This window comes from Daphnia magna, linkage group LG5 (genome assembly GCF_020631705.1).
Source record: "Daphnia magna isolate NIES linkage group LG5, ASM2063170v1.1, whole genome shotgun sequence".
Lineage (NCBI taxonomy): Eukaryota > Metazoa > Arthropoda > Branchiopoda > Diplostraca > Daphniidae > Daphnia > Daphnia magna.
In genome coordinates, this window is record NC_059186.1 from 7572122 (window position 1) to 7594915 (window position 22794).

At 40.4% G+C, this 22794-nt stretch overlaps 5 protein-coding genes and 1 non-coding gene across 7 annotated transcripts; 1 reads left to right on the top strand and 5 right to left on the bottom strand.

Annotated features, from left to right (window-relative positions):
- Nucleotides 1-313: 313 nt before the first annotated feature.
- Nucleotides 314-2703, bottom strand: LOC116923951. The gene is made up of 5 exons (XM_032930485.2): nucleotides 2485-2703; nucleotides 1896-2057; nucleotides 1486-1614; nucleotides 1139-1317; nucleotides 314-1062 (listed from the first exon to the last, which is right to left on the bottom strand). The coding sequence occupies exons 1-5, from the start codon at nucleotides 2701-2703 to the stop codon at nucleotides 891-893; spliced, it is 861 nt and encodes a 286-aa protein (XP_032786376.2). The 3' UTR covers nucleotides 314-890.
- Nucleotides 2704-5614: 2911 nt separating this feature from the next.
- Nucleotides 5615-5687, top strand: Trnaf-gaa. Its single transcript has one exon. It is a non-coding gene; the product is annotated as a tRNA-Phe (tRNA).
- A 3155-nt stretch (nucleotides 5688-8842) lies between these two features.
- LOC116922740 lies at nucleotides 8843-12303 on the bottom strand. The gene is made up of 3 exons (XM_032929125.2): nucleotides 12026-12303; nucleotides 10130-10599; nucleotides 8843-10005 (listed from the first exon to the last, which is right to left on the bottom strand). Exons 2-3 carry the CDS (start codon nucleotides 10549-10551, stop codon nucleotides 9900-9902), a joined length of 528 nt encoding a protein of 175 aa, XP_032785016.2. The 5' UTR covers nucleotides 10552-10599; nucleotides 12026-12303; the 3' UTR covers nucleotides 8843-9899.
- A 2491-nt stretch (nucleotides 12304-14794) lies between these two features.
- On the bottom strand, nucleotides 14795-15889 carry LOC123466246. 2 transcript variants are annotated; one of them, XM_045174583.1, is made up of 3 exons: nucleotides 15604-15889; nucleotides 15355-15510; nucleotides 14795-15232 (listed from the first exon to the last, which is right to left on the bottom strand). In XM_045174583.1, exons 1-3 carry the CDS (start codon nucleotides 15867-15869, stop codon nucleotides 15034-15036), a joined length of 621 nt encoding a protein of 206 aa, XP_045030518.1. In that variant the 5' UTR covers nucleotides 15870-15889; the 3' UTR covers nucleotides 14795-15033. The 2 variants fall into 2 exon arrangements, with proteins under 2 accessions (XP_045030518.1, XP_045030517.1); XM_045174582.1 differs by having other exon boundaries at nucleotides 14795-15235.
- Nucleotides 15890-16031: 142 nt separating this feature from the next.
- On the bottom strand, nucleotides 16032-17102 carry LOC116922741. The gene is made up of 4 exons (XM_032929128.2): nucleotides 16867-17102; nucleotides 16572-16791; nucleotides 16381-16503; nucleotides 16032-16305 (listed from the first exon to the last, which is right to left on the bottom strand). Exons 1-4 carry the CDS (start codon nucleotides 17003-17005, stop codon nucleotides 16200-16202), a joined length of 588 nt encoding a protein of 195 aa, XP_032785019.2. The 5' UTR covers nucleotides 17006-17102; the 3' UTR covers nucleotides 16032-16199.
- Nucleotides 17103-18186: 1084 nt separating this feature from the next.
- Nucleotides 18187-22568, bottom strand: LOC116922742 (nodal modulator 1). The gene is made up of 9 exons (XM_032929130.2): nucleotides 22325-22568; nucleotides 22155-22254; nucleotides 21968-22096; nucleotides 21333-21905; nucleotides 21103-21271; nucleotides 20748-21036; nucleotides 19360-20682; nucleotides 19118-19292; nucleotides 18187-19041 (listed from the first exon to the last, which is right to left on the bottom strand). Exons 1-9 carry the CDS (start codon nucleotides 22465-22467, stop codon nucleotides 18316-18318), a joined length of 3627 nt encoding a protein of 1208 aa, XP_032785021.2. The 5' UTR covers nucleotides 22468-22568; the 3' UTR covers nucleotides 18187-18315.
- Nucleotides 22569-22794: the final 226 nt, after the last annotated feature.

The following is a 22794-nucleotide window of genomic DNA, read 5'->3' on the forward strand; positions in this document are numbered from 1 at the left end:
AATTGCTGATAAGGGGAGAAGGGGAATTCCATTATCTCGGTCATATTTGAATAAAATTGTATAGATGCAGTGCGAAGGGTACGAAGGCTTTTAATTGTGCGCATAAATTCGGGATTCCCATTTTTTTTTTTTTTTAATAGGAAAACATTGGGAAAGAATAAATTAACAGAAAAGTGTTTTTGTGTGTTTGCCATCCCGTTATGTGTAAACGGAGCGGTTAAAAAGCTATGAATTTCAGAATGGAAAATAGAACGTCTCATAGTACATAAAATCTTCTAGAAATTTAGAAGATTCGCGATATGAAATAAGTGTGTTATAGTTTAGCAGTTTGTATTATTAAGGAACAAAAGCAGAATGAGCATTGACACAGAATAGGAGACACGAACATTCCCGTTTAAAATTCGCGCTGTACAGAGATCGTGTCGATTCACATCTCTCATCGTCACACGTACTTCTCATGACATTGTTTTTCAATAAATAAGTTGAAGTTTAAATGAAATAAATTAGCAAAAATTCATGGCAAAAAAAGAAGAGTCAATGTCCTTGTCAATTTGAAAGTACTAAATCAACAAAGAAAGGTGTTAGAAACAGATGAAGGAATTGGTTCGAGACAAAGTGTCGAGTGACAATCACCCAGGTATCTTCCCAGTACCTGGATGGAGGGCAGTCACACTTGAACTTCTACATAAATGACGTGATAAGACATTATTGATTAAGTATTTTGTACAGCTGTTTTGTTTTTTGTTTTGTTTTGTTTTGTTGCTTAATTGATGTCAGCAGAACGAAAAAAGATTGAAAGATTAAGTCTACGGTTAAGATGGCGAATAGTTGCATTATGTCTATATCCTTTTGATTGGAGTTATTGTCTATAGATTCGCAGGAGTTCGTTGTTATTCAGAAGATTTGATGAGCTTGTTTATGCTGTCGTTAGTCATGGAACATTGGTCGTAAACAGTTTTGCACATTTTCCCTCCTTTGCCCTCGTTCCAGGCCATCAGATAACTTTTCGCTCTTTTGTGGTTCTCAAAGCTTTCCATGAGCATCTTGTTTCCGTTAATCGAGCTGAAACCGAGTCGATCCAACAATGGTGTTAATCAATTTTGTTAATATAGTAACACTGTAATATTGAATTATATACCCGAAGAAAGAATTGACCGAATATGCAAAGCTATTTTCAGGGAAATTGCTCTTTTTCTCAGCTCCGATTTCGCAAATGATTCGTTGGCGGCAGGTCATTTCGTAGATTTCAGCACGTTCGAATCGTCTGTGCATATTATTGAGAGCAATGGCCAGCGATCCATCGTCGCTCGTCGATCTCTGTATCATCGTTAATTGCATGTTAGTGTTTCATTTAGTTAGTCGAATGCATCAATTTCAAAACTCCAAGTTGACATGTATGTGCAGCAAATGAACTTACCGTTGCTGTCCGTTTCAAGGTTTAGTATTGTCAACACAACTAGATATAGCGTGAAATGTTCATTTTACCTTGAGCCTGTTATCGGAAAGTGCGGACACGTGAGACCAGAGCATGGTGGCGGCTGCGACGCCCAATCCCAAAACAAGAAGACCCGACAAGTTGACGGTGTAATTGAGCGGTGACGTCGACGGCGACAACTGAGTTCACGAAACCACATCGAATGTATAGATTGATATTTAAATCAACAGGTTTGGGGTTAACAGTCGCTTGTCATGTCCCCAGAGTCAACGCGTAACCAACCATAATCATACTGAAGTCGTTAAGCATTTCGTCCAGGTATGCGTCATGTGTCGTCAAAGCCAAAAAATGAAAGAAATCAAACACTAACCTCGAAGAGAGTTGACCATTTGGCGGCGATGGGTGTGAGGCTGAATCTAAACGTGTTGTTTAATTTTGATTAAACAAATTGAACCGGTACCTTATTGAAAAGCTTTTTGAACAAGTGGTTGTGGCCGCTGGATGTCTGCGCCGATAACAGGTTATGCGAATAAGCCCACATAGAGACGGCCGCAGATAAGGACATGCCCAACAAGACAATACCGCTCAGGTTGAGCGTCGTTTTGGAAGTTGCTCCGGTCAGCTGATTGCACGTGCATTTCGCCAAATAAGGAAACATTAAAAAAGTCAAAGGACCCAAGCCCAAACAGTATTATCATAACCGCACAACCATCACCACATAACCGAAAGTCCCCTTCGTTTGTTTCGAAAACTATCATAAACATCATTTGAAAAAGGGTCTATTTTACACAGGAAACAGCAAAAGTGAAATGCTGATTACAGTGTTGTTTAGCAACGTAATAACTTATTAGGCTCACTAACTTGTTAATTGCTTTCATTTTCGAACAAACAAAAAAAAAATAAACGATAAGAGTTGCGTGAAAAGAAAAGAGGCGTCTTTCAACCGTTTCTAATATGCCGTTACACGCGTTAGGAATGTCATTTTGTCATATCGTTATTAAAAGTTGACTCGTAAAATTAAGAAATAAAAAAATGAAAGAAATCATTACCGAAATAACTCCATAACGAGCTTCCTCCTCTAGATTGCTATCGTCTAGGGAAGTAGGGAACCGGTTTTCAGCTCCGGCTTCGTTCACTAGGGCGGACAGGCCAATCAGCAGGAGGGCCAACGTGACCAAAGCGCTTCTTTCACCTCGAATCATATTCTGCATTGCAATCAGAGGACGATTAAGACTTTTATTGTTTCTGTAACAGTGGCTTCCACTCATTGTGTTATGGTGTCGATGTGATTCAAAAACGGCCGAACAATAACAGAAAAATAAATAAATGAAATTCGTAAATTCAAAGTAATTGATAATAATGGGAAAGAGGACGGAAGTGCACAATGAATTCCGCTTTGCGCACGAGGATAAGTTTAACGAGGGCGGATATATACAGTCTGTCTACCAGGAAACAACCTCAGCAACGACATTTTTAACTACATAACACGCAAACACAACACAATTATCCGTTTCTCATAAACCAGATGTTTCTTTCTCATTGTTCTACAATCTATATAGACATTTCTGCATATTAAATGACTTTTGGTAACGCGCTGCACTTTTTAGTTTCACCTTGAAAGGTATCGTAAAAGACGAGAGGAAAAACAACAGAGAGTTCTATAAATTATACGGCCGTCAGTGAGCTCGTGTAATGGCGATTGCAATCTGACCGCGCTTCTATTGTTGTTTTTGTTTTTTTGTCTATTGCCTCATCATCTATGCAGAAAACAACAGTTGGAGTAGCGGCCTATACTCCCATTTTAATGCTTACATCGAAATATGCACCCTGCTAAGAGAACATTGGAAGGATTATTTATGGTAATAGCCAACGCAAACAGCACGTCGATAACCATCGTTTGGAATAGATCGTGAGGCCGTTAATTCAAAAGCCAACGGTCAATGGCCGAGTCTATTTCTGTAGAAAAAATTGAAATCAAGACTTTGCGCAATGCAGATTGGAATTATTCATTGAAACCCACGATTGGCTGATTCGTCCTAAACATTTTCCGCCGTTGTCTTGGCAACCGAAGCGAATCTCTGAGAATTAGATTTTTCCAGTTATTGGCACAATTTTTTTTTTTAAATTAACTAACGTTTCGCATCTGCCCCTTCTGAGCTTTTTAGCTGGAGAAAAAGCTGATCTCCGTGGGAAAATAATAACAGATCTCCATACCTTGAATTATATGAAGAATGTAATCACCACACTGGAATGCTGAGAATGCGATGAACAAATTCTTCTTTGGATAGCGAAAATCGGCACGGACTGCAATACGAATGACTGTCGTATGAATGAATGACAAATAAAGAAAACACATTCGGCTTCTTATATAGGTCCGAGTGTCATATAGTGTGTATCTATATACTTTGTCAAAATCGGATATTCACATTGTTACATGTGATGCCACAGGATGTACAGCACCTTGTCACCATAAGGATGTAAAGAACGATGCATCGATTTTTCCTTGAATAATAAAAGCCAGCAGCAGCTGAGTATATAGTTACTGCGTCCGTCTTGCGTTTCGCTAACGGTAAATAAAAACAACGCAAGGCTATCACGGTTCAATTTGTTTCTTTCCTATTTATGGTTTTGATTTTGAAATTTTACAGCAATTTTATCTTATTTTTTTTAATAACAGCATTTTACATGGCGGATTAATAGGTTGCATCACTTTTGGAAAAATAGCTTTTCAGCTGTTTCCCTGCTGGCAATAGGATTGAATTCTTACGAGATATCGACGAACGTCATTGTGTCAATCGGCCAAGACACAAGAAAACTATAATGTTTTAATTTCCGGTAGTCGCTCGCTATTCTATAACTATAGTATGTACACAATTATCGAGGATTGTGGTAAACCAGCAGGAAAGAACAAACGGAATCGTTCAATGTATCGGCCATCATTGCCGAACAACAAGCACGTATATGGAAACGCCTTGCAGAGTGGAATAAAATGGACGTTTCTCCTAATAATAAAATGCGCTTCTACAATAATTCCATTCTTTTTTCTCATGCGGTATAACGGTAATTTATTCATTCAGAATTACAGACGTATAGGTATGTGTTTCATTTTGGTTTCACACTGCCCCTTTGCGTGTGCATATATAATTGACTAATAATTTTACTGAGTTCTTTTGCTGAAATTACCAACCATCACATTTTTGTTCTTTACCCTTGGCATTCGAATGCCGTTCGATTTAGGTTATTTGGTCATCTTGTGACGCAGCTCAGTTGGAATATTGAGCATGGTTATTCCTTTTTCGTTTCGAGCTCATTCATTCATTCTTCTTCCTTTGTTGGGGGGAAAACCCTCGCATTTTTCAAATAGAATAGTGCTGGCATTTCTCTCAGCGCGCTCTAAATAATTTGCGCATTTTGTTTTTACCGACTCTTTTCACGGTTCTAAACACGGATGATTTATCGAAGAATGCGCTTCTGATGGTAGTGAATTGTTGGCGTCACAAACGCTTTGTATTTCGTGACCAAGAACTGGCAAGAGAGCGTGAGGCATAACGTACTATATACTATGTTTAAACTTTAAAGGACGGTGATGAAAACAAGGAATAATCTTCTACTTTATTTGCAAGCCTATGGGCTGTGCATAGCAAGCCAGTGGCATAGCCATAAATTCCTGTCCTCTTTCAAAATTATATCACGCAGTTTCTTGTTGTATAAAGAAACGCTTTTTACTCGTTGTTTTCCTTATGGTGGCTCTTTTTATCAAGGAAGTTCATCTCAGCACCATTATACGACGCGTTTGCGCTGTCGTAAGAACTTATATGGCAGGAGCACTGGCATGTTGAAATTCGTTGGCGGAAAGTCTCATTCGACGCGGAAAGGGGAAGATCATTAATTACTGTCGAGCGGAATGAAATCTGCTTTGGGAAGTGACCAAATTTACGGCGTATGACTGTATAAGGAAAAGGGCACACATGAAAATGGAAATTCGTTAGGCTTCCTCCACAGTAGTTCTGTTGGGGCATCAAATCAACATGTTACCTTAAATTTGTGCACCAAAAAACAAAATAATGAAATGCCTGAACTTAAAATTTTAACTCGTTCAAAATGAGGGGTGAAAAGGAGTCATCATCCTTCAGTATTGTCAAATAAATTAACTTAAAACATAGCGCATCAATACATATCGCCGAAATAGCTCAGTTGGGAGAGCGTTAGACTGAAGATCTAAAGGTCCCTGGTTCGATCCCGGGTTTCGGCAAGTGTTTTGTATTATTATGATTATCATCAAGGTGTTCCTTCATAAACTTAATCCATGTAGGTGAATTTTTATGTAAGAAACGTTATATATACTCAAACTTGATTTGTTATTTCAAAAAAGTATTCGTTTTTTCGACAACAAGCTGTTTTGAAATTGACGGAATAATTGTGTTGTAGTACGTTAGCACTGTCGCGTACTTTTGTTATTCCGTGTTTCACCTTTATCTAAAAAACTTCGAGATTCATAGTAAACTAAAGTCAGTTTTGGTGATTTTTATTAAACTATAAGCCTAATTCGTGTATAGTTAGCTAAGTTTTTAGATTTTTGGGAATACAAAAACTAAAAAGTGAAGAAAAATCAAAGGGATTCCCCAAATTTTGTCAAAATGGTCCAAAAATGGCACCTCTTGGAATTCGATAAAAATTACACGTTATACTCAAAATTGAAGGCCGATTTCGTTAAATAATGAATTTCTTCTTATCACTTCTTAAAATATATAGAATAGAGTATTATTTAATCACATTTATTAATCCTAGTTCTGATGGAGCACGCTGGCGCTGTAGCGTGTTGGCGCGCCAATTCTAAGAAACAGTTTTTTACCTTTATTTCAGAAATGTCAAGGTTTACGTTAAAATTAAGTCGATTTTCGTGATTTTGGGTAAATTTTGAATCGAATTCATGTATTTTTAACCAAACATGGAATTCAGTCAAAAATGAAAAAATGAGAAGGTTATACCCTTCCCACTTTTTCATTTTTGGCAAAATTTCAAATTTTGCTTAAAATACATGAAATCGATTCAGAATTAAATGATAATCACGGAAATTAAGTTTATTTTTCGATTGGCCTTCTAGTTTATGAACTAAACGAAAAAACAAAAACTTAAGATGGCCGCTAACAGCACTTTGTTTTATTTTATTTTGAAAATGGCTAATTTAACATGATAACCAATTACTTAATAGAAATCAGCGTTCAATTTTGATAATGATGAGTGATTATTGTCTAATTTCAAGAGAAGTCGTTTTTTGCAGATTTTGACAAAAGTGGGAAGGCTATACCCTTCCCACTTTTTCATTTTTGGCCAAATTTCAAATTTTGCTTAAAATTCATGATTTCGATTCAGATTTGAATGATAATCACGGAAATCAAGTTTATTTTTCAATGTGCTTTACAGTTTATAAAATAAAAGTAAAAAACAAAAAAAAAAGTTAGGACGCTAACAGCACTTTGTTTTATTTTATTTTAAAAACGATTGATTTAACAAGAAAATCAATCAAATAATCGAAATCAGCGCTCAATTTTGATTATGATGGGGGATTTTTTTTTATTCCAAGAGATGTAATTTTTGACAGAATTTGACAAAAGTGGGAAGGCCTTCTCATTTTTGCAAAATTCTGCAAAAAAGGACATCTCTTGGAATTCGTTAAAAACCACACGTTAAACTGAAAATTGGATGCCGATTCCCACATAAAAACAAAGTAATTTTTTTTGATCCTCGTTAAATGATAAATCTTAATAATATATTTAAATAGCCGTATCAGTTTTTTTGTATGAAACAATCCACAGTAAATTGAAGTTTTTGTGATTTTCATTAAATAATCCGTACCGTACTTTTGTACGGAAAGTCGTGCTTTATAAAATATTTTCCCGTTAGTTATACAGTTTTTGAATAAAGCGGAATCTTCTCGTAGGTCGTATAGGTTTTCATGCAGGGTTTTTACTATAGTATAGGATTTCGTAAAGAGATGGCGTTCGTATTCATATGTGAGTTCTTTGACGATTCTTTTAACTGATTTCCAAAAAATAAAATAATAATAATAATTCCACTGATGAAATTGGTTATGGAAAACACAATCCTAAACGGCAAAACAATTTCCCTGATGCACGAATGAATGCATGAATGGCTACTCATTCCCTGATGTACGAGTACCGGCTGCCGAATTACGGTATAATTATACGCATACCGTTTGTCTATCGAACTTCCAGTGATGCTGCGGTAATCTGGGGGATACGTAACACATCTCTTTCCTCTGCAAGGGCCAAGAGCCAAATCTAACTAAATGGCTTTTAATTATATATATTCAAAACATAAAAATAACCGCAAGTCTGTATAGGCTCTAATGAACACGATTATACAATGTCTTGTTGTGTATGAGCGGCTACTGTAGCCGTCAATCCCGTTGGCTCTACATGCAAACAATCCGGCATAGTCTTTCGCTGCATCGTTTACACGTAACTGACCTCGGGAACGAATTGTGCATCCCGTCCCGTTCTGTAGCTAATCAGTTCGACACGGCCGGCAGATGAGCGAACAATCGATATGCTCTTTTCATTTCAGAATACGTTATTTTGTTAACTAAATTCACAATAGACGTTCGCGGTCATGTTTATTCAGAATTAGCGGCTTAAATGAATTTAAAAATGTAAGCTGTGCAATGTTGGTGTGCGAAGTCATTTGACTCCCTTTTTTTTTAATGAGAAAAGCAGGGCGGCTGTTTAACTAAATCAGCAGTCAACCGGCAAGTCGACACTGTCAAACAATCTACAAACAACAATACGAAAAGTTGAACAAGAAAGAAAAGGGGCAACAACAACGAAGGAGAAGAACAACAAAATAAGAAGGTCATGTAATTGGTGCTTTTGAATTGGTTTGTCGGGATGACGGTGATTATTCGATAGCTGTCGACCGCGTAATGAGAGCGCGTTCAGACTGTCGATGCCTGCCCTATAAAATCACTTGTAAAAATATGTTAACTTAAAGGGAAAAGGTGGGAAGAGGCAGACTCCGCGAAACGCGGAAAAATGACGAAGAATTTTTGTCAGCTGTTTTCTTCTACATTTTTTCTTTTCTTTTTTGATGGGTACACAACTTTCAAGGGAAATACGGAAGCAGACATAACGGATGTCAGATCCTCTCTAATGAATATGAATTGACTCGTCAGGCGATTCAACTCTATATACGTTTCCGTCTCTGACCTTTTCCTATATAGATTCGGATATGCCCGGCACGGAATCCCGAATTTAATGACACCAGACGGACGACGACACCTATTATTTATTTATAACTTATATATATTTGATTTCCGGATTAGAACAGTTTTATGACAGAACTCGTTGGAATGTTCAACGAATTGAATATATATATATAGTCTGTATATGGGATATAATAATCTGTTGTATTGCATCAGTTTATCATCATCAAATGTACACTTAACAACAAAAAAAAGGTATATCATCTCATCTCGATTACAATTTAACGTCTAGATTGTGTTTATAGATTTAAATGAATCTTGTTGGTCGATGTTCTTGTGCTGTCTGTGGAATAATGCCGTTGTCGAAGTGGAGTGGGATTAGGTTCGATCCAAAAAAAAAATAATAATACGGAGAGGGAGATGAAACAATGTAGAAAGAAGCTCGCTATATCAAATTGAGATATCGTTAGTGAATGTTCGTTCAGCGTCCGTTAAATGTTCACGTCAAAAAGTCCCACTGTCTTCGTCGTTCGTGCAGGCGTTCGTGTATTTGTGTCGTGTCTATAGTATATAGGAAAAGCCTTTTGAGCGAGTCGAGACAGCTGTTTGTTTTCAAACGATGTTGTCAGGTCACAAAGTAGTTAGAGAAGAATGTAGGTAATGAAAAACCCGAGGAAAAAAACAAACAAACAGAACATCATCAGATCGGTCATTAAAGCGTGTCAGTCTGGAAGGAGAAGGTTTCAAAAAGAAACTGTCTGGTCGTTTGTCGAAGATATTAACTTAACAGTCGAGGAAGGGAAAAGGAGTGTGATAGATGTTATCCTCCTTTGATTACTCTTCTCTTACTGGAGGGGGGTGAAACAAGAATTAGAAATAGAATATAGAGGCGATGAACCAAATAACTCCGAGGCAAGTGAAATAATACGTTAGAATGACACAAGAAATGGAAGGGAGGATCCAAATAGAACTAGGGGAAAAAAACAAATGCAGAGAAACTTCCTTAATGGAAGAAAAACCGTATGGAAATAAGTTAAAAACAAGAGGAAAATCCAGAGATAAAACAATCAGTCAAAATTAGGAATAGAATGCGTCGGAAATCACAATTAGATTTGCACCATGCATATTTAAAAAAAAATAATAGTAAAAAAAACAAAAAAGACTTGTTGAAATGCATCAGTCAGTAAAAGCATCAAATTCCAAATTCTTTTCTGTCCAGAGAGAGATCGTTTAACTCAATTTTCATTCTTGATGTTTCTCTTCGCTCCGGCTGCTTCCACCGCCCATCTCGTATTTCTGGTAGCTCTTGGACAGAGCTTCCATGACAGGACCCATCCAGCTCAACGACCTGTTATTTCACACCGAAGCCCCATCCGCCCCATCAAAAAAAATTTAATGATATATAATTAGAATCACACAGACATAGACACACACACCCAGGTTAAAGGGCGTCATACTCAACGAAACCTTACCGTTTGCTGTAGGACGAGCCGCCGTAAGAATTAGCGCCATACGAAGGTGCCGGAGCGTCGTAAGAAGTTCCAGTGTAGCCTTGCTGATCCGTATAAGCGTATCCGTACTCCGGTTCTTGGCTGCCGATGCCGATAAGACCCAACAAGGGCAGAAGGATGGCCGCCAAGACGAGGGCAGTTAAAGCGGCCAGTAGCGTGTACTGGAGAGATGTGGCGTTGAACGTGAAGGATAACGAACCGTCGGAATTCAAGTTGACGAAGGCGAAACGCGCCGTCGGGTGGACGTCAGTGCTGCTAACATCTTCGAAATCAACATCCAAGCCGTTATCATCGTCTAGATTACTGGCCGACGCTCTGGCGCTAACTGAGAGCACCAACATCCAGCAGCATAAAATCATCGCTACGCTCCACTTGTGCATCATTTTTTGTTCTTCGAATTGTTTTTTGAAAGAGCTCAGTTTCCGTTTCCGCTATGAGCAATAAAAAAAAAAGGAAAAAGATTAAAAAGAACACAAACAAAAACCATTGACCCAAAGTATTTTTTGTTTTTGTTTTCTAGGTCACGAACTCAAGAAAATCATAATAACAAACGTTGTATGTACACAACATACAAAACAAGGGGGGGGGGGATATGGATCTCTCTCTTTACTTTGGCTCGTTGGAATTCATCGGTTGTAAGACGGAAGACGAACACCAAGAGGGAGGCGACAGGGGGGTTGGCTTTCAAAAAAGAAAGAAAGAAACGGATACGCCCTTATGATCTATCGCGCTTCTGCTGTCTTGGGTTTAGATGTATACCAAGCCCTCGCTGCAGGACTGTAGGTCACCTGTGCCATAGACAGGTAGGTCTACGTCCCGCGCATATTACAAATCCCCCCTTTTTTTTTTTTAACTGTAGGCCAAACAAAACCGGAAGAAACTGCTCCCTTTCTTTTCATCCGCTTCGAGATAAAACTAAAATAATAATCAAAAACAACTTAACAATGTACACCTAAGCCAAAATGCTCTTTCGAACTGTCCCCGGATTAATTTTTTTTATTATTATTTTTTTCGAATGGCGTTTATTTGTTGGTTTTCTAGGAATGTTGGGAATGCCATGGGCGAGGACGTTTCTCCGTGTGTTCTGGAAATGGGGGGGGGGGCAAATTTGAATTATCCGTGAAGAAAACGTTTCTATCGCTCGGTTTTGTTTACAAGGTGCCCAACTGCATAAACCGTAAATTACTTCCTCTACGGTTGTCTTTAATTTTAAAAGGGGCGTTTTTTTTTACTATTCATCCGTGAAAAAAAAAATAATCATAATAATCGGGGAATGAATGAGAGAAACAACAGCTGCGAACTTTGTGGATATGCTTCCGCTGACGAGTTGCGGACAAATTTCAACAACACATTCCATCCGGTTGCAGAACTGGAGGTTGAGCATGTGGTCATGACAGTTGGCTACTTTTACCTCGGCTTTGCTCGTAAGGTAACGGTTAGGTTCTAGGAGTCACGAGTATCTCTTTTTTTTTTTTTTTTAATAATAATAATTTTATTTCTTTTTATTTTTTGGGGAAATATTTTGATGGGTACGGTGACCGGTAGAAGAAACAAACGTTTTTTTTCTTTTCTTTTCGGCATGTGTTTAACAACGGATTCTCATTCATTTTCAGCAGAAAAAATATGAACAAGAAGTACGAAAGACGGACGATGCAATCACTTTGTTTTAAGAGATAATAGCTAACATACACTACAACTATAGAATGAAGGCTATAGCCATATCCCTTATGATAAATTCTGGTAACGAAGGTTAGATGTGGCAAGACAAACTGTCCTTTGCCCGCGTTATGATGGATGTTAGAAAACGTTGACTCATTTCCATATATAACATGGGCAAAACAAATGTCAAAGACTTACCGGAGTGTGAAAGATGGCACGTAGATTGATTTGATGAACTGGACAATAACAACAACAAAAACCAATCGGTAGAAATTAAATCTGTTGATCGTGTGCTCTGTTTTTTTTTGTTTTCTTTTTTGGATATGAACGCGTTGAGAAAGCAAATGGGGCGCGGTTAGAAACGGGTAAAAAGAAAAAAAAAAAAAAACTTCAAAAATTAATTTCTATTATTTGCTTTTCCGTCAGCGGCGATATATGAGAACTGCGATGGGCGAACTGAGACGAGAGTTTGATGCTGGGGCCGGCCTCTAACCAGGCTTTTTAAAGGGCAAGACACGGCAGGTCGACCGAACGGAGTCACGTGACTAAAGCCAACCAATCAGCGACGTCTTCAGGAGCTTTGCGATTCACGCTGAAAAAAAGAAAAGAAATTATGCTTTGAAGAAGCCTGTGAAGCAGATGCTTGTTTTGTTATTTTTTTTGGTGCGCTACGGCTGTACAGCTGATGACGAGGCTGTCAGCCGCGTGAATTTCTTGTCCGGAGCAAAAAGTTTTGGAGCGCAGCGCGCGACGCCGCTACGCACGGCCTCATAATGATGGGGCTGAGCGCACGAGACGCGTTTTCGCCCATCGTCTTCTTTCAAAATATATTCTTTTCTGTATTCTTTCATTAGCGTCGTCTTCAATTTTTAAAAAAATTAATAAAACGACGCCGGTTAAGTCGAACGATTTATCGGGGTTGAACGCTCTGCGGCCCTCCTGATTTGTTTTACAAATTCACGTAGTTCTTTCATTGCTGAACTTGCTGGGTTCAATTGTTTTCCATCGTGTTTAAATCGGGGAGAACAATAACTTTCACCGGACTAATTAGATTAGAAATAATGAAATAAAAAAGATCAAATGGCCGCGCTAAACCAGCTGTTTATTTTTAGACATTTATCCGAGATAGAAAACTTGTTTTGTCGTGAGTCTGACCAGAGCTCCTACGTACGACCGCAAACTCGCAATTATAACAGTAGTGATGGGAAAACAAAATGTCGAGTGTATACGGATACGTCCGATTACCGCTGCCGAGAGTTCGGTCACTGGGTAAAACGTTTGCCATCTTTTTTTTCAAGAAACTCAGTCAGTTGTCTCGTCATCAAAATGGCATGAAAATGACCGTCTCCTTTTTTTTTTTTTGTCTTTGTTTAGACGCAGTTGTTGTTCGTTAAAGTATCACCAGTAAACAGCAGGGGGAGGGGGGAGCCGTTTGAACTAAACGAAGGAGAGCGTAAGGTTAAAAAACAAAACAAATACCATCAACATGCTTTACGTCGTCACAGTCCTACTGCATAATTGTATGATTGACGTAGCGAGAAATTCGTGGTGGCCTAAACTCATTCACCGTAGACCGACGACCTTTGCCACATTTACCGTGTTTGCTCGACATTCAATCAAAAATATAAAGGTGATTTCACTGTGTAGACATTTAAAAAAAAAAATTACTCCCCCAAAAGAAATGAAACGGTTCCAGCCAGTCGTGGACTGCCAAACGACAGTTACATCATTGTGCTCCAGTGATTACATTGAAATGGAAGGGAGGAAAGCGGGTGAGAGTTCAGTTCCGCCCAGTATAGCAGAAAACAGTCAAAGAGTGCGCGCTAACGGTATATCCCTCGAAATCTGTGTCAATCTAATGCCAATCGCGCTTTGTATACACTAGAAAGCGGAAACTGCTTATGCAATGCTACGATGCACGGTTAGGTACAACGAGAGTTTACCTGTAAACAAATACGTTAATGTACTATACTCAAATAAGAATGAAAACAGCCTCTGAAAATGTGGAGATATCAACCGTTTCCAGGTGTATCTCTTGCGGGCAGCTTCACCTTTGCTCGCATGGCGATTGCTTTGTTCGCAGTGTGTCACTTAGGAATATTTAAAAACAAAAAAAAGGAGGAGAGTCTATTTTGGGTTTGTGCTTCTGAAAGCATTTGACCATGCCAGTGAAGCAACACTTAGCTGTAGTCTGCCAGTTGGAAAGCAACGTGAACTATTCAATCGCACCTTTCGCACCTTCTTCACGGTGGGGACGCCACCGGAGGGAATAGGCGTCACGATAACATCAGAATTTTATTTAGGATTCATCTTTCTTTTTTTTTTGAAATTCTGTTTAAGATTTAGAAGAGATAAGGCATAGCGCATATAGCCTTTTTAGAGGCATGATTAAGACCGGTCGTTTAATAAGCGTATAAGCGGAGGAAGATCAGCTCAATCATTGCGCAAGAAACGACCCGTTTCATGTCAACATTAGACCGTAACTCTTCACTTTCGAGAAATTCCACTGGTTCACATCTTCCCATCGTGTTTACGAAATTCTTTCATTTCCCGTACTCGCTTTCATTGACTGTATCATTTTGAAAGGTGAGCCAAGGTTTAATCCTATTATCTCTCCCCTCTTCTGAGTATTATGATGTCCTTTTTATTGTCTTGAGTTATCTATTAAAAGTTTATTGATTGGCAATATACACATCTGGTTAGTGAATATAACCGAACGGCTTCACCACATTGGTTCCGACCGTGTACCTTATTGTATTGCCTTATGTCGGAAAGGAAAACATTTGGAGGAAATTTCCCCTTAACGAAACAGCGATCGACATCGTTACAAATCAAACGAATGTCTTACATGAAATTAGAACCGAAAATGGCAGCTGCACTCTTGGATATCTAAAGGCAGTTGCTATCAAGTATTTTTCAACAAGCCGTTAGATTCGAATGGACATTCAACAGCTTCGTAATCAGACATCACCATTAGCATTGTGTATTACGGTCTCTAACAAGCGAATGTCAATGACGAATTAATGGTGACCCACATACAGTATATAGCTTTGGTGAGCCCAGCTAACTTGGCAGCCTGGGGCTAGGATAACATCTGACCTGTTCGTTCCTCAACTCTTTTGCTATCAAACTAACCCCCCTACATCCCAAGTTTTTTCCTTCCTTACATGCACTTCCGTCATACAACATAACACTGACATTGCCCGTCAAACGAAATTAAAGTATCGGTCGCCAGTCGAATGAAAATGCCGGCCTTGTTGTTGGAGAATGCGACGAATGGGTCTGGTCATCGTCAGAAGTTGGCCAACCGTTTGCGGACATTCTGCTTGATAGATTTGGTGACAATCAGCTCCTCCCAGTCCTTGTATGATATCCTCCTTGTATCGCGCCACACCGCGGATGTTTCTACTGCACAAATTCAAACAGGGAAAGACAAGTCGTAGGTAAAGTCAACGTGAATACGAAACGATTCAAATAGCACAAATCAATCACAAATATTAGCTCATCTTTCCGGCAGAGAAAGTGACCTGATGAGGCGGAAGACGGTCTGCAGCCAAGTCGGAGCGTAGGGCACGAAACTGTGAACGTGACACAAGATCTTCCTTCGACAAGGATCACGCAGATCGTCCATAAATTCGAAAGCCTCTTCGATATCCAGGGGATCCAAAATTCGACGCCACCAACTAAACCGAAATCAAACAATAAATCCCATTGTATCTTTTTAATTTATTCACTTTTCCCATTCTCAAAAAAAAAAATAATAATAAAACAAAGACCTGGAATTGAAATCGTCATCGGAAGAACGGGCCGACCAAGCGGAAGTTAATTTGGGCACGATGAGACCTGCCACGAGAATGCCAGTAAAAGCGACGACGAGAACGAGGCTGAGCGGGCCGGCCACACTGTTTTGTAACGTGTTTGCCAAATTAACTGGCGTGGAAAACTGGAAACCAACATCGACCGGCTGAAAGGACTCACGAGCTTTGAAAGCCGATACACCAGCCATTGCTATGACGGTTGTTATAGTCCATAAAACGGCCATTGAAGATGCAAACGACTGGACGAGATTGTGGCTCAAACTGCCGAATAAAAATGTGTAGTAATGTTCAGTGAATTTCCAATCGATCGCGGTCAAGGACCTTTTGCTTTCTCTTGATTCGTTTCTGGGCAAGCAGTTGGTGGAGAGAGATAAAAAACAAGCGGAAACGCGCCAAGGACGGAGTGTATATATTACTTAGAGCTAATCACATGAATATAAAGGAGACCTCTTCGCTCTTTTGTACAGAAGGGATGATAAATATGTAGATTCAAAATGGAATAATAAATTATTTGGAAAAGGGAACAAGCTCAAAATACATCAGAAAACAAGTGGTCATTGAATGAGACTGGCCAGCAATTTAGTTATGGTGCACTCGTAATGAATTTGGCTGCACGTGCCTGTTTCGCGACTCTGTGGCTCCAAACGCAACATCCTCCGTCTAGTTTGATAACCAATAATCTAATTAGATTCATTCATTTTAAAAATTAATAAACGGATAAGACAATGGACGTACATCAATTTCGGGATCCCACTGTAGAACCTGGTGGTGGCCAAATAGCTCCGTATTTCGCAGAGGCCACGCCGATAGCAACTGTCGCCCACCTTACTAGTAGCCTTGTCATGAATGCTTCTCAATCTGCGATACGTTATTAATCAAAAGATCACCAGTTTAAAAATTCGTTTGATTGATTGAAGCTGACGTACTTTTGAAAAATGGAGTTGACGTCAATCTGCGACACCTGAAAGGCTCGTTGGATTTCGTTTTCCTTCGCTTCGGCTTCAGCTTCGTCTCTGGCGTTCAGATAGCTGACACTGAAAGAGTAGTAGAAAACCGACAAGACCATCCAGAATGAATAGACTAACCAAAAAGCCGAAATGCCTCCAAAGGCTCCTTTGTAAATGCTGATCAAGAACTCTTGGGCTTCTAAATATCAGAAGACATTCCATATTCTTTAGTGGTAAAAACCCTTTTTTTTCTAAAATGTAGTGATCAACTTACTGTCTAAATTGGTTTTAAATTGATTGAAATTGGTGATTGCCACAGTCGGATCAAAAGTTGGTTGATCTTCTGCTGTAAGTGTCCCGTGAACGGACGCTGTTAACATCGTCACAACGAACAAAATCATTGGGTTATTCATCGTTAAAAGCTTGAAGCGATCGGACAACGAGTAGATGAAAGCACCGAACACTAGCGACCAAAACAGTCAGACGTCTACTAATGTCTAACGAATGAGAAGACAATCATCATCAAGCTTTTCCCAATACGTTTGTACGTGATCCTCGTACACAATCACGAAAGATGGATAACTTCTTCCGCACATTTTTGTTCATTTCAATTTCCAGAACAGACCAGACCCTGACATCTCCTTTCCGTTACTAAATGAAAAAACAAAAAAACGTAGACCCGTTATTGTTATAGACACATATGTCATTATTCTGTTCACATACGCAGGTAAGGTCAACGTCGTTGATGTCATGACGCAGATGGTGAAATCATTGTCTAGTTTTGTTGTTTGGTTTTTTTTTAGAGTAACCGACTCCTCTCGTCAAGACAAACTCTCACAAAATACCTCAAATGGGTTTTCAACAAGACTAACGACTAGTTGGGCCTATGTTTAGGCTTAATCTCACCGACAGCATGTTCTGATTCGAGTTCTCTGGATTGGCCTGGACGACACCTTTCGTTTATTATCGGTCTCTTACGGCTAATCACATTCACTGTTTGTGAATGAGTTGAGTTTGTCCCTCACAGACGTTGTCTTAATTTGGACTATTTTCTTTTCTTTCCCACGCTCGTTATCGCTAATCTTAAAATGTGTTTCGTCAATTAAGAAAGAAGGCAGAGTAGCGTTGTAACGTACCGCTACTTGTAAAAAAATGTCCATGTTGGCTGGATTCATGGACTCATTTCTTGGTCTATGACTGGCGCTTTTGACCGTATTATGTATACACTGTCCGTCTTGCGTTCACAAATCTGCTATTGTGACCGACTTGTTTTCGACGCGGTTGGTCAACCGTTCAGGTCCGATGAAAAACGTGTGGCTACTGAACGAACAAGCAAGTCGCGGAAGTGTTTGAAACAATGATAAGACGAGCAACGGCCGTTAAAATGCAAATTGTGTGACCAACTTTACCAACAGTTCCCGATCGGAAGTCTTGCATAAACATTTCTAGACAAAAAAAGAGCCGAGCGTCCTATTTAACAAGGCCTACCTTAACAAACAATTTCGACTTGATGATGCAATTGTTCTCAAAAGAAACGCACAATCATCGAAAAACATCAGATAACAAACAAATAATCCGAAAATAGAATCAGCTGTTTAAGTCAAAAGTTTGAATTTATTGGCCTACTAGCACGAAACAACAACCACACTTACTTGCTCTGAAAAAAAAACAAACAAACTCTTCACACGTCAAATTTGTGCGATCTTACAATTTTAAGGGTTTTCTATTGAGCTCTTCTCGGTTTGACTCTTTTCTTCGTCACATTGTTGCCCTCGTCCATCAGAGCTAGCTCTTGCTCGCTAAACACGGGATTGTTGGGATGGCCTGACGAAGAAGACGCTCCAGACAAACCGGACCCGAAAGCGAACCCGCCTCGGTTGGGTTTCAGGGCGTTATTCACCACAGCCAAGACCCTGTTGATAAACGGGCCGAGTTCTTCCCGATAGTAGGCCGCCAATCCAACCAGCAATGCGACAAGGACGCCTCTGATCGATACTTGGGTCGTTTCAGAGGCATCGACCGTCTTCCGCCTTGGATGGAAACGCATGGAGAGGTGCTGGACGGATGTATTGGCAGTGAATGAGAGCTCTGGCATCTGGTAGTCGAAATGATGCCGGCCAAGGTTGGATTCCAGCTGTATAAAGTATTTACGGCCATCCATAGGCAAGACGGGCAGAACGACGAGGGGTGAGTTGTCCAACTTGAGACTCTGCAGCACCACACCGGGCTGATCTTCACGGAATAAATTCAACTTGATCGTCCTCAAATGCTCCGGTTCGAGCACATCGAGCGTGACTACAACATCCGCTTGGTTGACGGCCTTGATGACGGAAAAGCGTAGACCAGAGACATCGCTGTTTTCTACTTTAACGTTTGTGCTGAGTGGCAATGTCCGTTCCACGTTTTTGTTGAAACCGTTGCCCGTCTTCATTCGTACAGTGTACTCGCACTGAACAAAAACAAAAAGAAACGTTTTGTTTAATTAACAGTTTCGTCGTGGTTTAGGACAAACGTGAAAAACGTACCCCAGGCAGCAATCCACGAATCCGGAACTGTCCATTGGCTTCGCTGGTCGCGTCTTCTTGGTACTCGGCGCAATGCGACGGACCCGTGCCAACTGCTTCCACGCTCACTGAGCCTTCCGGTTCACCATTGAGAGCTGTGACCGATCCAAAACAGCTGAAAGCCACTCTCTCACCCCTATTTAAAATCATTTAAAAAAAAAATTGCCACGTAATTGCATTAAATCCCAAAGAAATTCGCTTACTTGATCTGCAATTCAACAGTTGCGCCGTCCTCGATCTCAATTAGTTTCGAACTCGGATCAAATCGATATTCCTTCAGCACCGGTTTGATAAAGTATTCTCCTGGGTTTAAGCTGCTCAACGTAACTCGCCCGTCCGGTCCAGTCTGACTGTTTTGCCGGTAGCCAACTCCACCAGCGGCCGCCACCAGGACGGAAGGTAGAGGCTGGCCGGTAGCGCTATCCACCACCAACACAGAGATTTCGGCCAGTTTCTCAGCGATGAAATCACCAAATGTCTTAGCTGGACGGACAATGTATCCTCTCTTTTTGGCTTCGACGGTAAAAGTAGCTGCCAAGTCCAGAATGGGATGGCCGTCCAAATTAACGGGACCGTAAATATATTGGCCGTTGCTGTCTGTTTCCACTGTGACCGGCTGACTCAATCTTCCACCGCTGATGGTGACCTCAACGTCGCTGATTGCCGGACGTACAGAGCCACTCACGTAGAGTCCACGCTGCGCAATGATGGTGCCCGCCTTATCGTCGCATTCTCGGCCCACCGTCAATGATAATGTGGATGGGAAAAACAGAAGCGATTCGGCTGTGGCCACCACCTGCAGGGTCTCCCCGCTGGGCGCATTAAAGACAAACTGATGCTGATATTCGTTCTCGGATGGTTTCTCCACCGATTCCAGCACCAAGGGAGTTGTACCACCGTTAGATGAGGTGGCTGTTACCGACAGATCGGCTACCTCGTGATCCGAACGAACAATGACGCCGACGCGATGGCTAACAGATTTCAAGTGAACGAGCATCGGCTTGTCTGAATTCCATTCGACCGATGGAGCATCGAAGACGTGGCAACTCTTGGGCGTGAAAACATAGTGGCCAGCACGGGGAAGACAGTGTTTCGAAACACCCGCTTTCACTGTTAGAAGCTCGTCGCTCCCCTCTCCATCGACGGTAAATGTCAAATCGACTTCGTGACTCGACGAAATGGCAAAAGCGAACCCGGTTTGCTCAAATACCAAATCAGACTGATCGGAATCAACTAATTCAACGTCGATCGTTTTGGACTTCCAACACCAGTCGTCTTGCAAAACAGATAGGCGGTATTTTCCGGGAAGTAATTGGCTAAATTCAAACGTTCCATCTGCCCCAGCGATAGCTTCTACAGGTTGGACCAAACGTGTCGGTTGTGAGACGCTTGTCAGTCTCACCGGCACATTTGAGGCGGTTCCGATTACCATAATTTTGCCTCGAATCGAAGCTCTGAATTGCGAAAAACTGAAACCAGACAGGGCTTCTTGTTTTACTACAATTTCATGCGATGCAGGAACGAATCTAAATAAAAATCACAGAGAAAATTGTAATTATTATCATGTATAAGCCCTTAAACGATTATTTACTTCAAGCCAGCAGCCACTTCGGACTCGAGCGCCATTGGTTCCAATTTGTAAGTGCCTGGTTTGAGCAACTGGCAAAAGACTCCTGTATCATCGGTGGACAAGAGCACTGGTTCGGCAGAAGAATCCTTAACCGACGTTGGAATAAATATCACCTGCCTGGCTTTGGGCCCAACAGCTAAATCGGATAACTCAATTTGCCCACAAACACGGTAAGAGGAAGCGACTATATCCGGCAGTGACGGTGTGTTTGGGCTGATTCGGACACTCAAACGTTCAAAACCCGAGTGATCTATGATTAACAATCCGGCAATTACAAGCGAAGTTCTAATGTACTTTTCACTACTGCATTAATTACCAGACTCGGCAGTTAGGCGATACATTCCCGTTTTGATATTCTCTAAATTGTAGGAGCCTTCGTCACCGGTGATCGCGACTTGCTTGTCGTTCAAATAAACTTTGGCACCAACAAGGCCTGAGCCACTAGAGTGTTCTAGAACTCGGCCGCTGACACGGAATCCTTGTACCTAATCAGAAATTGTTTAGTAAATTGGGCTGCAAGATACATAAACATTAATCATACTGTACTTCAAATTTTTGTGTCATTATTAGTCGACTGTCTTCAACGTCAAAGTCAAACGTGGCGGGAGTAATGTCAAAACGAATGTTTTCTCCTTGATAGAGGGGTACTATTTTGTAATGGCCAGGCTGAACAACAGGAAAATGAAATTGGCCTTTAAGATCAGAAGACGTTTGGCAAACGAGGTTCCAGCCACTGTCATCTTGAACCGGAGAAGAAACGGATGGGGCGTCTAATCCACAATGTGACGTGGCATCCTCATCCCGTGAGTAGAGTGAAAAGATAACATTTTGGATAGGCTCTCCTTCACTGATGACTTGACCTTCAACTGGGTAGCCAAGAATGACCAAGCCTTCGACTATTGACTGTGAGTCGGATTGCACATTGATTTTCACTTCACTGGAGCTGAGTCGCCACTCGGGATGGCTTGCTCGAACTAGGTACTTGCCAGGCGCAATATTTTTGAAAGAAAATTCGCCTTGTTTTTCGGATAAAATGCTTTGGAGTACATCGTTAGTGTCGTCAGCTAGCAACTGAAGTTTTACACCAGCTGGTCCACTTGATCTCCCATGACTAATAACCTGAAAGTAACAGGCACATTGAGTAGTGATGTATTACAAGAACAGCATCTGGAACAAGTTACCTTGCCATTGATAGAAAAACCCTGAAACACAAAATTTATATCTTTTCCTTGAGAGCACCAGTCTGTTTCTCTGTCGATGTTTACAGGGAAAGACGACGGTTTGAAACTCCATCCGTTTGGTGAAACCACCTTTATGATCAAGACTGAAAATAATGAAGCAGGTAGAAGTACAAGTAACTGGATATACCTTGATAACATATTCTCCCTTGTCATAAATGGGAATGAAGTAGTACCCATTGTTCGGTGCACAATCTGTATGGTATTTTAGGTTCCCTTGTTTGGTGTACCTATGATATTATGAAAAAATAAATAGCTGTAAAATGCGCTTCCGCAATGAAAAATTTGTATTCAGCTTACAGTCGGATTTCAACTTTAGATAAGTCGAGCCCTACTGCCTTATCGACTTGAACGAAGCCGCCGCATCCCAAAAAATCTTCTTCCGCGAATGTATGGATAAAAAAGCAAGTCACAAGAAAAACTATTAGATTAATGGAATACATGGTTATGCTCCTTTTTATTACAACATTTGATCTAATCACGGACAGAATCAATTCTGCTCAAATTCGACCTAACCGGAATGTTGCAGACGAAATTACAGTGACGTCCTGATGCACCGTTGTCAATTTAGATTAAATAACTAAGTCTGCAAGGTTTGCAAATATTGCTTTTTTCTATTTTGCTTTCTGGCTTTCGGTCTTTCTGGTTTCGCGGTTTTTCCTTTCGTCATAAATAAACCATTTTCCTGTGTATTTCCCCAGTGCATTAGCGAATTCTTGGCTACCGAAAGGATTTACTGAAACAAGTTTTATCCACACCCAATTCCATGA

What these genes read in the sequence shown, in the direction of transcription:
- LOC123466246 (XM_045174582.1), bottom strand. Translation starts at nt 15,869, where the DNA reads ATGGCCGTTTTATGGACTATAACAACCGTCATAGCAATGGCTGGTGTA. An exon ending in GATGACGATTTCAATTCCAG is followed by an intron (nt 15,511 to 15,603) that starts GTCTTTGTTTTA and finishes ATTTCGGTTTAG; the next exon opens with TTGGTGGCGTCGAATTTTGG. An exon ending in ACCGTCTTCCGCCTCATCAG is followed by an intron (nt 15,236 to 15,354) that starts GTCACTTTCTCT and finishes GAATTTGTGCAG; the next exon opens with TAGAAACATCCGCGGTGTGG.
- LOC116922740 (XM_032929125.2), bottom strand. Translation starts at nt 10,551, where the DNA reads ATGATGCACAAGTGGAGCGTAGCGATGATTTTATGCTGCTGGATGTTG. An exon ending in GGCTCGTCCTACAGCAAACG is followed by an intron (nt 10,006 to 10,129) that starts GTAAGGTTTCGT and finishes GTGAAATAACAG; the next exon opens with GTCGTTGAGCTGGATGGGTC.
- LOC116922741 (XM_032929128.2), bottom strand. Translation starts at nt 17,005, where the DNA reads ATGAATAACCCAATGATTTTGTTCGTTGTGACGATGTTAACAGCGTCC. An exon ending in ATTTAAAACCAATTTAGACA is followed by an intron (nt 16,792 to 16,866) that starts GTAAGTTGATCA and finishes TCTGATATTTAG; the next exon opens with AAGCCCAAGAGTTCTTGATC. An exon ending in AGTGGGATCCCGAAATTGAT is followed by an intron (nt 16,306 to 16,380) that starts GTACGTCCATTG and finishes TTATCAAACTAG; the next exon opens with ACGGAGGATGTTGCGTTTGG.
- LOC116922742 (XM_032929130.2), bottom strand. Translation starts at nt 22,467, where the DNA reads ATGTATTCCATTAATCTAATAGTTTTTCTTGTGACTTGCTTTTTTATC. An exon ending in GAAGTGGCTGCTGGCTTGAA is followed by an intron (nt 20,683 to 20,747) that starts GTAAATAATCGT and finishes ATTTTTATTTAG; the next exon opens with ATTCGTTCCTGCATCGCATG. An exon ending in ACTGTTGAATTGCAGATCAA is followed by an intron (nt 19,293 to 19,359) that starts GTAAGCGAATTT and finishes GATTTTAAATAG; the next exon opens with GGGTGAGAGAGTGGCTTTCA.
- LOC116923951 (XM_032930485.2), bottom strand. Translation starts at nt 2,703, where the DNA reads ATGAGTGGAAGCCACTGTTACAGAAACAATAAAAGTCTTAATCGTCCT. An exon ending in TCAAAAAGCTTTTCAATAAG is followed by an intron (nt 1,615 to 1,895) that starts GTACCGGTTCAA and finishes TCGTGAACTCAG; the next exon opens with TTGTCGCCGTCGACGTCACC. An exon ending in TCGGTCAATTCTTTCTTCGG is followed by an intron (nt 1,063 to 1,138) that starts GTATATAATTCA and finishes ACTCGGTTTCAG; the next exon opens with CTCGATTAACGGAAACAAGA.